The sequence below is a fragment of the Xiphophorus hellerii genome, chromosome 7, assembly GCF_003331165.1.
Source record: "Xiphophorus hellerii strain 12219 chromosome 7, Xiphophorus_hellerii-4.1, whole genome shotgun sequence".
Taxonomy (NCBI): Eukaryota; Metazoa; Chordata; class Actinopteri; order Cyprinodontiformes; family Poeciliidae; genus Xiphophorus; species Xiphophorus hellerii.
The window spans coordinates 26,032,541-26,047,790 of record NC_045678.1 but is presented as its reverse complement, the minus strand read 5'-3'; the positions used below and the strand labels follow the sequence as shown (position 1 = coordinate 26,047,790).

Here is a 15,250-nt window from a genome sequence, read left to right as displayed (position 1 = left end):
AACTGCAACCTTGTCGGAAACATCTGCTGAGAAAGCAGGGATTGTGTTAGTGTGCTCTTAGGTTGCAGTGTAGCTTGAAAAAAAAAATCTTTAAAAGTCACAACTTCTAGTGTTTTTGATGGGACGTTTCCATTGTTTTCACAAATCAATTAATTTAGTCAATTCATTTTATATTAAACTTTATATAAAATCTGATGCTATATCTAGGATCTATAACAGATTAGAAAATGATTAAAGTAGATTAAAACATGTTAGACAGATAAAACTGATGCGTAAGTATAAGAACGTTACATTGTTGTGATGACATGTTAAAGGCACAGTGTCGGAAAGAGCAGCAGCTTCTTAAAGAGATGGTGGTCATTTTCAAGGCTTCAAATTGTGAAATCAGAAACACATTTTTAATTTTAGATAAGAATTCCTAATTTATCCCTCATGTTAAAAAAAATACTTCCAAAGATGACCTGATTCTTACTATCATGTCTTTGCTCAGATTTACAGATTTATCTACTCTTGCCTGCATGCTGTTCCTTATGCTTAAACTGTCTCTGCTCATCTACAGTCTCACCTACTTTCTGTCTTGTATCTTTATTCTTTCTGCATGCAAATGATTTTTGTTCCCTTGTGGAGAGACATGGAAACAGTCCCACCTTGTTATGATTCCAGCCAATAGAATGACAGAGCGAGACTATAAGGTCAGATCTTCCTCTCCTCTTTGTGCCCAGACAGGCACATTAGCATAAAAACCTTGTTTAGTCAAATCTTAATGAGGCATAATTCACCCTTTGTGTCAGCTCTTCTTGTGATCCCCCTGTTGAATATTTTAACTCCTCGCTGCCCTTTTACCTGCCTCTGCTCACCAAACAGTTCATTTTATTATTTATTAGTCTGTAAAAATACTAGATTTAAAAGCAGACTGTTTAACCAATAGCATATGACCTAAAATATCAACAAATAAAAACAACATCTGTTAGTCATGCCAAAAATTAAGCCACCATCTGAAAGCTTTTGTGTTTTTCTAAAATACTCCTCATGTGAATATTTAATCTTAATACATAAAAACTCAAGCACTATAACAAAACAATTACTAAAGAAAAGACCTTTCAAAACATTTAAATAAAGTAACACTTAAAGAAAGCTAACTCTTGTGACAAATAAATTACCTACATGCAAGCTTAAATCTTATAGTTTGATGCGCTCCTGGCTGTTTGGAATTAAAGGGAGCCCCAAGCCATCCCACTGTACAGAATGTAATCTATAAGCTTGGGACATGCCCAGGTTTGGTTATTTAACCCAGTTCACGTTGAAAGCAAACAGCAAGATGTTAACCCAAAATTAAGTGCATAACATTAAATAAAGTGCAGGCCTGTAGAATTAGAATAAGAATGAGACTGCAAACGTTTAACTTCCATTGGAAGTATCTAAGCACAAAACTTCTGCTCTTTAAGAAAAAAAACACAAAAGTTTGGTTGAAGTGGAGCACAAAGAGTTTAGAGAAAGATCAAGACTTCTGGAACAATGTTCATTTGCCAGAGGAATCTAAAAGTGAATTATCTGAAAACAAAAACAGAAGAGATGTTTGGAATAAAACAAATAAAGCATTCCAGGAAAAAGAAAGCTCAAGCCACCTGTGAAAAACAGGTGGCTTGAGGAACACTTTGAGGACTCTTTATTACATCAGGACCCGAGAAAAGCTGAAGCTGTCCCCTCTGACATGACAGTGACCCAAAACACACCACAGATTAGCTGAGAAGTAAGAAATGGAAAATCCTTGCTGAGTCAAAGCCCAATTTATGGAATTTATGGAGATGCTTTGAGGGGAACTGAAATGGGTCGTACATTTAAGTCACCCTCAGACATCTCACCCCTGAAAAATATGGTTTGGGACAAACCACTTGCTATAGTTTGTTAATTAATTGTTTAGTTGCAAATACATTACTTTTTTCCTGAAACAAAAAAAATAATAATAATGGATCAATGTGTGAACATTTCTTTAAAGTGTTGTCTCTATTATACTATAAAGTAGTTTCATTTCACTCAGTTCACTTCAATAAATGCGCTTGTTGGAAGATTTGTTTAATTTGTGAGTGCAGTGACTTACCTTGGTTAGATCAGAAGCTCAGTCACAGATTGGCAGTGGCTCATCTAATCTCTTTCAGTTCCCTTTTCTCTGTGTGACATCTTTGCTCTTTAATCTTTCACCTCCCTTTTCCTTCTGCCAGCCCACCTACGCCATCTCTCTGTTTAGATCCGATTTTCCTTTTTCATCTGTCCATCTGACTGCCTTTTTTATTCCTCCTCGTCCTCTTTACAGTCCCACTGGTTATTCCTCTGCTCCTTGGATGTAATTGAAGTCTGCATCCTTGAATTGAGCCACTGCCCTTGAGGAGCAGAAAGGAGGACGTAATTACATTTCTATTTGGTTGCAAATTATTCTGCTAATTCGATATGGACTTTTTTCATAAAGTCAATAGCATGGGAGGTTTTAGGGGTAATGGAATGGCAACCAGCCGGAGAAGAAATAACCTCCCTCACTCTACTGCACCTGTCAGCAGACAGCTGGACAAAGATTTTCACAGATTAATAGCTCAAACATAACAGTTACTCCAGTTTTTTCGTCTTTTCATTGACTATTGAGTTGATTTAGCATAAACTGACTGTGCATGTATGCTTGGATAGATGGACAGATGTTGTAGTTCAATAACATAACCAACAAACAAAAACAATTCAATAAAGATCTTTATATCATTATTTAGTAGCATTTTTGAAAGAATTTCTTATTAAATTAAAATATCTGCACCATAATAAAAAGCTAACAATTACATTAAGAAATGTTGGATTTAATTAGAATCGATCATTATACTTTTTCTTTCTCTTTATGGTAAAATGGACTTACTAGAACTTTGGAACGCAACCTAATCTATTCACAGAAAATTTGCCTATTTACTGATTTGCCTATTTGTAGAGCATATCTAAAATATTTGATCTTGGCGCAATGCTAGTTGCTACTGGCTGGCAGTTGCAAATCCAGGAACACTGTTAATGTTCTTTTGCTGCAGATTAGTTTCTGTGGTTGTGCCAGGACGGTGTCCACTGCATTTATTAATGCACATATAAGGTATATTTGGTGTTTGAACTACTAAAACAGCCAGGTAAAAGCGTTTTTGGAGGTTTCCCTAATGTTTGTGTATTTTTGCTGTTTGTGGGCTGTTTGTCCCCTTACTCCTGCCAATACCTGTTGTCTGCTCTATACTACTAAACATGGATTATTGATTTTGGGGACAGATTCTTTGTACTGTTGAAGTTAAAGAAGGACATTTTGGTTTAAACTGTAGGAAAAACTCAAAAGGGAGTCTTGCCAACTTGTCGTCTTAAGCATAGTTTTGGCTTTTTTTCCCCCCTTTCTTAAACGTGCAAAATACTGTGTATCAAACTGTGAGAAGATAATTCCTTATTTTGATAGAAAGTAAAATAATTATGGATTTTCCCCACATTTTAATACTTGTGAAACAAATGTAGTTTATTTTGCTGTTTTCCCATTTAGCCCCTGTTTCTTCTCTCCTGCTCCCTCTTGTTTGTCTTTTTCTTTAGGGTCTTTAAATTTCCTTAGTCTCCCTTTCAAACAGCTCTTCCTTTGCTTTTGCTCCTTATTTCTCCAGTCTTGTTAGTATCTGTCCATGCATGCTTGCCCTCCTGATTAACTACCAACCCGAAGGACAGAACACGGAAGCATGTCCGCTCGCCTCCAGAGAGGCATCGATTTGCTGGCAGCTGGTAACCACACAGACGGCTGGCACATCGAAATGAGCTCGGGAGCAGAAACTGGAAGATGAATAACTGCAGGGAGGGTGATACTGACTATTTTTACATTTGGAGCCTCTCTGAGTGAATCCAGTCTTTTTGGATTGACAGCCTCATAAACAAAAGCAATCCACAACTATCTTTGAACAACTGCATGCTTTTAAGATGCAGGAACAGAGATGCTTTGCAAATGATATTCAAGACAGACAGCGTATATCTTCTTCTTCAGCAGAAAGCATTTACATTTAAAGATAGAAAAGGCCCAGATTCAAGTTTTAAAGTGTATACATGCAGTGACGTACACAACTTATTATTTTAAAAAGATTTTCCATTAATAATTTTACATACATTATTTTTTTATTTTTGGTAGTTATATAGGACGGCTCCTAAGCTCTTTTACATGATTAATATAGGTATCTGTATTTAAATGTAACCATGAAATGAGGTTAAAGATGTTTAGAATGTTTCTGAGGCTGCAGCTATAAATTGAAAACTGACTTGGAATGCACATGTGAACTCTTGTAGATTCATAATCCAATTATCCTGCTGGTCACTCCATTACACATCAGTAACTGGATATATAGTTAAATCCAAGTAATGACAACTGAATTAGCCTTTCAGGAGGCTTAAGTAAGATCAAAAAGAGGGACATTTCTGTTGATTCAGAAATCTCAAGTGGGGATAACCGTGAGAAAGGATTTTCCCTGTTTAAGGAAATAATAAAGGGGATGTGGCACACTGCCCAGGGGGGCACAACCTTTGGGGTTCCACAAAAATAAAAATCTGTATGTTGTTTTTCCCTGAATGAGTACTTTCATGCTTACTTGCATTCCCAGCCAGTCATCAATGGCTGCCTTCTCTGATGTAAAAACCCCACACACCAGACCAGGCTGGGAGGAACAATAAAGATGGTGTTTGATTTGAAGGTTCTGATGTGGCAAGGTAAAGGTCAGAGGATACTGCACTCGTGGAAATTGTTGTCTCTTTTTGCGTCCATATTCAAACTCAGTTTTTGGTGTGAAAACTGAGTTTCAAAGAACTCTTTCTGCACATTTGCATACACGTATGTATATGTGTATGTCCAAATTATTAGAAACTATTACATACAGTACAAGCCCACTTTGGATAAGCCCACTTTTGTTCTCTGTGCCATAAACTACATCAGTGGAACCATTTTTTATGAGTTATTTCACATCTGCCTCACGTTCACCTCACTCTGTTTTCATTAAACATCAAACATAAGTTGAAGAAGATAATAAATTAAAGGTACCATTGTTTTGAAGAAAATTAGTATTGCTTTTTCCATTCTCAAAATAATTTTCTTTTGATTTTTAATAGTAAAGAGATTAAAAAAAGAAAATCTTCAAAAACAATCTGTTGTCATGTTTTGAACGTTAGACAGAGCGTTTATTAATTATTCATCACTGAAGAGAGATTTTTTTTTAAAACTGCAAAGTATTAAAAAGTCATTAAAAGTTCTATTTGCAAAAGAACAGAAAACTACCATTTAGATACCAGATATTAAGACTAAGTGTAGAGAGAAATGATAAAACCACATTAAGCAAACAGCTGAACCTGGACTGCTTTATTCTAAGAGTTCTGGGATTTTAGCAAAAACTGCTCCATAGTATATTTTATGCAAAACATTAGATAGAATTAAAAACACTTTTTTGAACTGTATTATACATTGATATGTTTCTCAACAGCAGGGCTATGATTGCTGTGTCTACCATACACTTTCCTAAAAAAGACGTAATAAATAGTTCTTATCGTCACTTTTATTGTTATCAAAATAGTACCATCAAATATCATGATAAAACTTTTTTATGCCCTAGATCAGATGGAGCTTACCCTTCTTTTATTCTGCCTCTTTAAATTTGGCTTTACCTTTAGATACTGGGTTCTTTTTTTAGCAATTTTCAGTCTAGGTTTTACACCTGACCATTTTGAGACAAATGTTCTTTTTTGGTGCCGTTTTCCTAGGCCAACAAACACAAACACAGACAAACTAGACTTCTAACAGAAGGCAAAAAGCCAGTACTTTGTCTAAACATAACAGAGAAGTTGGCACAGAAGCATCCACAATGACTTGGCCTTGTTTCTGCGCTCTTCAGGTAGGCGGGAGCCTGTTAGAGGCCCAAAGAAAAGGCAGTGAGAGAGAACACATTTAGAAGTGAATGTGTGACTAAGACAGCGATGGAGATCCAAGGTGATTATCTCAGGAGACAAGAGCGACATAGAGACAGCATATTGCAGGAAATCCTGTGTCACCCCCTAGTATGACTGACACGTCCATGACAGCAAAGCAGAAAGTATGGAAGCGACATCTGTGAGGTTTCAAAGACAGAGGTCAGGGGAATGACTGCGAGGTAATATGAAAGAGAAAAGGAAGATTAAAGCTTTTTGCTTGCTGCTCGAGCTCAAACTAAGTCCCATCTTGGCCTCAAATCTCCTGTTGCCATGGCAATTTAATGGCGGGTTGGTGTCCCAAGAGACTCTGACCTGCGAGCGCAGACAGGAGGGAGCTAAGCACACAAGGAAAAGGAGCGCAGCAAAACAATACAGGTGCTTTAAACAACAACTGCACTGCAATGAATGCAGAAGACATCAGCCTCATTGACGTCACTACTGGTAAAAAACAATAATAAAGGCTCTATCGCTGCTAATTAATTAATTTGCACAGGTAATTATAACACACAGGTAATTAATTTGCATTTAGTAAATATCTTATTATAGAGATATTTACTAAATGCGTAAATATCTCATTTAGTAAACATCTGTTCTCATTTAGTGACATCTGATAGTTTGGCCCATATGGTGTTCATTGCTCGGCATTATTAAATGGATCCAGTCATCCAGTCAGCTGATGTCATGCTGACCTTTCCGTGTCACTGACACAGCCAGACAAAGCTTTCTTTAACCGTCTGGAAATGTCAGAAGATCTATAAGCAGACTATTTTAACAAAAGCCAAAAAATTTGGTAATCATAATATAATAAAATTCAGAGTAATAAATTATCTTGTCAAATGTATTTAGATATAGTAAAATTTGATAAAATGCTAAGATTTTTTTGTTGTTGTCGTTACATACTTCATACCAAATTGCTAAATTGTTTGAAAATTTGAGCGCATTTCATGTTTTACCTGCTTGAAGAACTATTTTCTCCTCTAAATTGTAAAGCAATCAATTTGTCCCAATAAACCCTGGGAAAAAGCTCAATTTTGAGCGAAGAATGAAGACACAGCTGTTGCTCTGAGTATACACAGAGAGAATAACCATTAAAAGCAACCAAAGCACTTTGTACTCCCACAGCAGTCCCCACAAAGTGCCCAATTTGTTGTCTGCGCTGCTTTAAAAACCTAAATTAGGTGCAGGAAAAATAAGCCAAGATCATAATTCCCTCCTTCACCATTCTTTATGATCAACACTCTTCTTTAATAAAATTATTTTATAATTTTAGATGAGGTGAAAAGCAACTTTTTAAAATAACTTTTAAGCAGGTTTTAAGTATACTTTTCATTTCCTTATTAAATAGTTTTTTAATAGTCTAATGTAATATTTGTATTTTATATGTTTTCACTAATTTTAAGCAGAAAATCATCATAATTAACAGAAATAAAAACTTTCAAACATCAATCTGTGTCTGTATGTAATGTATTTAACTGAATGATAAAGTTTCTGAAATAAATGGGCTTTTCACTAATATTCTCATTTATTGAATATATATATATATTATTGAATATATATACTGTGTATGTGTGTGTTTTTCATTAAATGTGGTATGGTGCTTTATTCAAATGGAAAACAATGATAAAAAAGGAACCTCACTACAATTTGAATTTATTTTTACATCATGCTTTTTGTTTCACTTATTTCGTAACAATAACACCTTTAACTCACTAGGCTATTTCCCAGCATTGCACTGAGGTGCCAGTACATGATGAATCGTGTACCTATGAGTGCATTCTTTACAGAAAACAGGGAAAGGATCAGAATGAACTCTGTTGTTTTCCTTTGGAGGAGAAAAGTCACTCACGTTGTTGTTTTCTGTCTTTACAGCTGTTTCCTTCATGAGACACAGCGCATCAGCCTTTGGATTTGCCGTGAGTCCCAGCTTCCTGCTTTCCTCCTTAAACACTGATCAATTAGTCATTGCTGGGGACCTTGGCAATTTATTAATGAATCCTAGAACCAAAGTGTTATTGGTCCCCTTGTTGCCACGGTAACAAGGGAGTGCGGATGAACTCTCCAAGGAGATAGGATGGAATGTCTAAATGCATTTTGAGTTTGTGAAAGAGGTCATAATTACAAGAGGAAATGATTAAGATTGTTACTAGTAGGAGAATATAAAACTTAATAACAAGGAAATGAAAATTAATGAATTCACACCTTGGGCTTTTGGGAAATACAATTAGCATAAGATGATTAGATCATTTGAACTGCAGCGCTGGCTATTTTATCTCAGAAGGTTTTAATTATCTTTGGTAAATCATCTGAATATATGTTGCTTTTGCCAACTATAATACTTAAACTCAGCACTGTTTTGATTATATTTTCATATGGATCACCAAACATTTTATTATTTCACTTTAAGATTTTCTGTAGTTCCTGTTTTGATGCTTATCAGTTCACATTGAATTCTTTAGAGAAAAACTAATTTATGTTCTCATTAGTGCAGATTAGATCATATAAAATAAACCATTTAATAAAACCCAATAAAACGTGCTGTCATTAATTGTTTCACCCTTTTAATATGGGTGGTATTAATATGGGTGGCCCCCTCAGGGGGCTGCAGGAGGACTCAGCAAGAAAAAAATAAAATATGTCTGTTGTACAATAAGCTATTTTTGTTATTTTGTTATAATGTAAGAAAATAGGGCCAAAATATACTATATTCAAAACCGTCCTCTCTTAAAACTTTGTAAAATCCCTTAAAAATATATTATTTTATCACTTATATTAAAAATCTAAAAGAATAAAAAATCAAGCCTAAAATTGTAGAATTAAAAAAATTATATCTTTTTTTAAGCATCACCATAGCTACACTTACTAGGAAAACATTTAAAATATAAATAAATAAATATAATAAGAGCACTTTTAAATGCATACTTTTTAAATTGACCAGTTATTATTTAATATCTATGGTCACAACGAGTATTGTAAAATTCGTACTATTTCTTTTTTCTTCTTGTCTTTCTCCAACCCGCCGTAGTTTGATGCCACACTGGATGTCATGTCATCAGCCATCGTCCTTTGGCGCTACAGCAACGCAGCAGCTGTTCACTCTGCACACAGAGAGTACATGTGAGTATGAACAAGTCTAAAAAAAAGACATATATATGGATATATGTGTCAAAAACAGAAAAAAAATCCCCAGAAAGTGTTCATTTCTCATGAATAAATAAGACAGAACAGGATGGGATGTTGGGTGCATTCAAATCATTTTAAACACTATGTATTTGTAATTAGTTGAACAACGGAAATCTACTGTATGTCATTGCTTATTACCGCTTGTTGGAGTTCAGTGGACTTTATTAAGTAGCTGTCAGGTTGCACCGAGGCTCACTTGTCTAAAAATAATCACCAGAGCTCAGATGTGTCACTGATAATGAGACATGACACTTTAAAATGTTTTAACACACACCTGTACACCCCAACAAAGAGAAACTGAGCAGCAGACACTTACTTTAAAACAAATAAGTGATAACTCCATCTCCAAGGAGCTGCAATGTAGAAAAATGTAAAGAATTTTTTTTGGGGGGGGGTTATGTGTTCACATAGTTACCAAAAGAAGAGGTGGTAAAATGAAGGTCTAAAATTGTGTTGTGCAACAGTCAAAATAAGCTTGCCTTAAAAAAGTTTTCTTACTGAAGAATTGGAATAGTTTGATTTTTGAGTCGAAATGAGAAAATAAGAAAAATGGGACTCAACACTACACTGCGTCTGCCAAGTAGCTGTGGGCCTGTCCTGCAGTGAGATAGATGAGACAGATATTGTAAATTTGGACCAGCAGATGAGCTTTTGCAGCAACATCTGTCAAGCTGTGCTAAAGTTTTGCACAAAAAAAAGCACTTTTGCTAAGCCTCCTTATTACTAAAAATTCTCGGTTTTAACATGTTGGGACTGAATTTCCATCATTCTTTCTCGTCATTCTCTGTAGTTCTTGTAAAATATTGTAGTGGTTTGAGGCTAACTCAAAGCACATTTCTTTTCCTGTTTTGGGGTCTGCAGAGCATGTGTGATCCTGGGGATTGTGTTTATTCTCTCCTCACTGTGTATCCTGGGAAAAGCCATCCATGATCTGGCCACCAGGATGCCTCCAGAAGTGGTAAGGCTGCACACACATGCAACATTTTAAACATTAAATCTAGGTTTATAATCTTGTCAAAACCTTTAAAACATTATATATGAGTGGGATAATGAGTGCTTTAATATCTGAGTCATGCTCAATGAATAGTAGACGCAAAATTCTATGAATCTAAATTTTTTTAGCTGCATGAATAGGCCTATAGCTGTGTATTATAAAACAATAAAACTGATGTGTGGGAGTTTTGCATGAATAAATGGCACACTGCAGTCCAATGATAGTCAAAATTCAGTTCTAACAACTTTATTCCAATGCAGTCCAACCATACTGTCAGAACCTTTCAATCTAAATGATAATAAACGCAGTGAAATTCAGCTGATCATTTATTGCCAAGTGGTGAAAAGTCCTTTAAAGGAGAAAGTGATCTTAAAAGCATTCACAAATAATTGGTTCTAATTTGCTGAGATGTTTTTTGTAAACAAACCAAGCTGAAACACAAAGAAAGATAAAATTTATAGCGTTGGATTGTAACCATGGTAACACAACAACTAAACTTACCAATTCTCTTAAACAATTATTTTAAAATGTAAACAATTTCACATATTTTCTTTATGCTGAGTTGAAATGTAATAGTATTCTCATTGTCAAAAAAACAAATATAAAGATTTTAGATGTGGTCTGTGTTAAAATTAAAGCATTAATGGGAATCTGCTGAGCAACAAATTAGTTTGCTTCCTTGGGTCAGTTCTGGCCAAGACTGAGCCAGGCATGCTTTCTACAGAAAGAACAGAGGAAAAACATTAATATTTGCAAATAAAAATGTGTAATAGATGGAAGGAAATAGCTAAGCAACGAAAGACAAGGTCAACATGACTATAGATGTACATCAAGTTAACTTAAGATGCTTTAAACTTACAGACAATGAAACTTTGTTGAGACATTTTATATAGTACACGTCCAACAGCCAATAAAAAAGAATTTGGTTTGGATTCATGGTCTGTATGCATGTTTCCCTGCAAAGATGTCGCTGAGGTTTGGCAGGTGCAGTAATGTAAAGGTGCAAAAAAGAGGTTGAGATAAACCTAAAATAGATCACAGAGTGAAGGTGAGTAATGAATACTCTACCAGTCAGTGACTTCCTTGGTTACTTTGAAACTACAGAAATAAAAGCTTCAGGAAAATGAAAGTGGGTTCTTCAGGAAATAGCTTGTCTACTACGATCAAAGATGTTCACATCAGGGTTTCCTTCGCTGAAGTAGAAAGGTAAAGACAGAGAGTGTCTTGTTTTGGTTATTTTTAAACACACAGATCCTGCATTAGGCTTGTTCTCCAAATGTTTCTTTAAATTATAGACTGTCTTTACTTTATTATTGTTCATTTTTGCTTTTAACAAGGACTCCTCCTCACTTTCTTATAACATCACTTATTTTTCTGTGAAACTGTTGAGACTATGGATAATCCTGACAGTGTTGTATCTCTTCTTAGCTGCACTGTGATGAATTAGTGTCAGTTTAAAGCTGATTTTTCAGGTTTTAATCTCAAGAACAGACGGAGATAGATAGAAAACAAGAGAATGAGAAAGAGAAGCCAAAACCGCAAAATTGCCATCAGAGATGATTTTTTTAAAGAGTAAAAATCATTGTCACTTGATATGTTTGAGAAAACCTGGATTTATTAAATCAACAAAACAAAGTTCACTTTATGTAACATTCATGTCATTGTTGTACTGACAGTTTAGTTTAGTTTGGGACTACATCCTGATTGGGACCCCAAATCAAGATCAGATCAAGGCATTTCTAACATAAAAAAAAATTAATTTGCAGAAAACATTTAAACCAGGTGTGCAGCATGCAGACAGTGTGTGTTTATTGTTGTTTCTTACTGTATAAAGCACAATAATACTACTTAACTTGCCTGAACTTCTTCTGAAACAATTTCCCTTTTCAGAGACGTCTTTGTCTAACTTTAATCGACCCTGAGTCAAACCGATTTTTCTGTCGACCGTAAATTGCCTCAAACTCATTGACTAGTTGACATTTGGGAGGGTGTGACATTTAAAGAAAGGAAAAATGTTGTTAGAAACAATTAAAGATCTCTGATGGTAAAGAGAAATATTTAAGTCAGGAGAAGAAGGGGAGCTGGTTAAGGTCAGCAGCTTCTCTCCAGACTGTTTATTGCTTTCATGCCATTATGTTAATAGAGACCGCGTGTTAGAGCCCAGTGGGATCTTGCTAACACCATCAAAAGCCTATTACCACTATCTTTCTCTTTGACACTCTGCTTCTTACATCCGCCACCTCACTTATTTCGTCACCTTCTGTCAGCCCTTGAAATTCTTCTTTAGTTATAAACATTCTGCTTTCTAGCATGCATAAAATAAAGCAGTTGTTGGTATATTCAAAATCTCTGTCACAGGATTTGCGCTGTGGTTGAATATGTAGATTCAGTAGTTTGGAGGATGAAATGATGCAGAGTTTCTTTTTTATTGTTCTCATCTAAAGTGTAGTATCTTTTCCCCGTGAGCCGACCTCATCTGCGTTCTAGAACTTTGTTTGTTATCATACATAGTTTTCTGTTTCTGTTTTTTTTGGGGTACAGAAATTCACTGATGTCTTCAAAAAACGGATGTCACAGGTGATTTACCTCACCAGATGTGCTTTCATTTTAGTGTGAAAACGAAAAACAAATAATGAAAGAGAACATTAGACTTTGCACATTATGGTGTCTAAAATAAAACTCCTCTCACATAGAAGCTGTACAGCCTGAGGAGGAAAGCCACAAAGTGGGATTACTGTAAAATGTTGCTACTTTGGACAGAGGGTGAAGAAAAGGTAGAAATCCCCATTCGGATCACGTCCTCTGGTGCAGCTCTGACTATCTGTCCATATCTTGTACCTGATTAAAAACACAACCAAGAGCCCCTCTGTGTCAAGAAAAAAGAAACAGAGCAGCTTTGAAACTATTATAATGTGCAAGTACCTCATAGTGATACACAAGTAGGATTTTTGCAGAAATAGAGCTTTTAATAATTGAGATTTCCAAATTGAATTCTAAAAGACTCTCAAGAGGAACTCAGGGATCCTTCCCATTGGTAGCACCATCCAGCATGTTTTGGGGGATCCTACAGCTTCCCCAGGCCACAAGGGATTTAAATTGGTTTTGGTATTTTCTCCTTATGCAGCACGCACAGGAAACGACATCACCCGTTTGAGAGTCAGAGTCAAACTACTTCTCAGCCCAACTCTTCTAATAACGGTTGTTAACGACATGATGAGGAGCATTGTTGTGATGGAATGTTGGAAACAATGAGAGCTTCTTAAAGAGAAAGAGGTCCAATTTCATAATGGGTTTTGAAGGTATCTTATTGCCGTGATGCTTATTTAGATATAGAGTAAAATAGAAATGCACTGCAGACCATTAAAAGTTTTATTTCTAAAACATTTTTTATTTTTTGTTACAACTACGGAGAAATTTGTAAATGTCTGTGACATAAGATACCAATAGAATACTTGGAAGCCTGTGTTTGTATCATTCATTTAAAAAAAAAAATTAAATATTAACTGTTTGAATACTTTTCCAAAATAATTTAGGTTTAAGTAAAAAGCCCAATATTAGTAATAAATGCCTAAGTTACAAATTAATAAATCAAAAGCTTTTAATTTGGCCTTTGTAAGTGAAAATCAGAGCCTAGTGAAGGCAGTCTTTGTGTTTCACTGCCAGATATTCTCTGCTTTTTCTCGCCTCCTTCTGATTTTTGTCTCTCCTGAAGCAGGGGTCAAGTTTGGGTTTCTGCTGAAGTCGTTTTGAGACTGATAGTGAGAAAGAAAAGAGCTTGAATCATTTCAAAGCATCATCCATACAACCTTGAGCTGATGCACTAATTAAAGAGGAGCACCGGGTTTAAAATGCTTGAGCTAACAAAAACTAACAATTCAACCTTCCATTTTAAATTAGTCTGCTTCCCTCTTGACTCTGTGCTAAGTAGTACAGGTACTGTATATAATCATAGAAACAGCTAGTTTCATGAGCTTTTTCTCTGTTTCTGTCTCTGACCCCAGGATGACTTCCTCTACAGCGTCTCCATAGTGAGCGGTCTCAGTTGTGCTGTGCTGGCTGTGGCCAAGTTCATGCTGGGAAAAAAGCTGACCAGTCGGGCACTTATTACTGATGGTAGGAAGTCTGTACACTCACAAAATTTAATAAATAACTTGCCTGATAAATGGCTTAGGTATGACTTAATGTTAGAGAACACATGGAAAACCAAAACATAAATGATAAAAGAATAAAATGTGCATCTTGTGAAAGAGAGAGACACGCAGAGCTGAAGAAAAGTGCAACACACTGTCCCCAGGTCTCACTCTCTAACTTGCAGGGCATCAATCCAATAAGCCTGAGGTTGCTGTTCTTTGAGCATGGATTTATTTCCCACAAGACTATACACTTACTGCAGGCAAGACAATAACCACTGAGCTAGCTTCCACACTAGGGCACATGTAATTATATTTAGAAAAGAAAAAAGGTACAAATAATGTTGCTGTATCAGATATGATCTTCGTGTTTAAAAAATAATAATAATTTTTCTTGAAATACAGAGAAAATTTACAATTTCTATTCCTAAATGTTGGAATGTTAGTTATTTCACAGATACTTATGAAGATGAGTAATAAATGCCTAATTGTATGTAATAAATGAAGGGCTATTTATTACATACCATTATTAATAATTATCCCATTTGGTTATTCTAAACAAAATCACTCAGGTTAGACTTTAGTAAGAGGAATGATGCAAATAACAGGTTTAAAATTTGTATGACATTAAATTCTTAGATGGTTCTCTTTCAGGAATATTCAGACATTTTAGAGAAGCAAGTTTGTAAACCGAGCCAACCTTTATATGCTAATCTCGTGTTTTTTAGGGTTTAACTCGATGGTTGGAGCAATCATGGGATTCTCAATTCTCATCAGTGCTGAAGTCTTCAAGCAGCATCCCGATGTCTGGTTTCTGGATGGCACCATTGGGGTTTTAATCGGACTAATCATTCTGGCCTATGGAGTCAAGTAAGAGTTTTGTGTTTGGCATACGTTTATTTTTCCAGTTTTACGGTTTGAAATCTCTTTCATTTCCTCCAACATCTGCTCATTTCTG

General features: G+C 35.5%; 1 protein-coding gene across 1 annotated transcript in view; it reads left to right on the top strand.

Annotated features, from left to right (window-relative positions):
- Nucleotides 1-15,250, top strand: part of LOC116723024 (transmembrane protein 163-like) — a 53,681-nt gene that overhangs the window by 33,691 nt on the left and 4,740 nt on the right. The window contains exons 3-7 of the mRNA XM_032567538.1: nucleotides 7,858-7,901; nucleotides 9,011-9,102; nucleotides 10,030-10,126; nucleotides 14,164-14,275; nucleotides 15,021-15,162. Of these exons, the coding sequence (XP_032423429.1) occupies nucleotides 7,858-7,901; nucleotides 9,011-9,102; nucleotides 10,030-10,126; nucleotides 14,164-14,275; nucleotides 15,021-15,162 (487 nt within the window). The remainder of the gene's footprint in view (nucleotides 1-7,857; nucleotides 7,902-9,010; nucleotides 9,103-10,029; nucleotides 10,127-14,163; nucleotides 14,276-15,020; nucleotides 15,163-15,250) is intronic.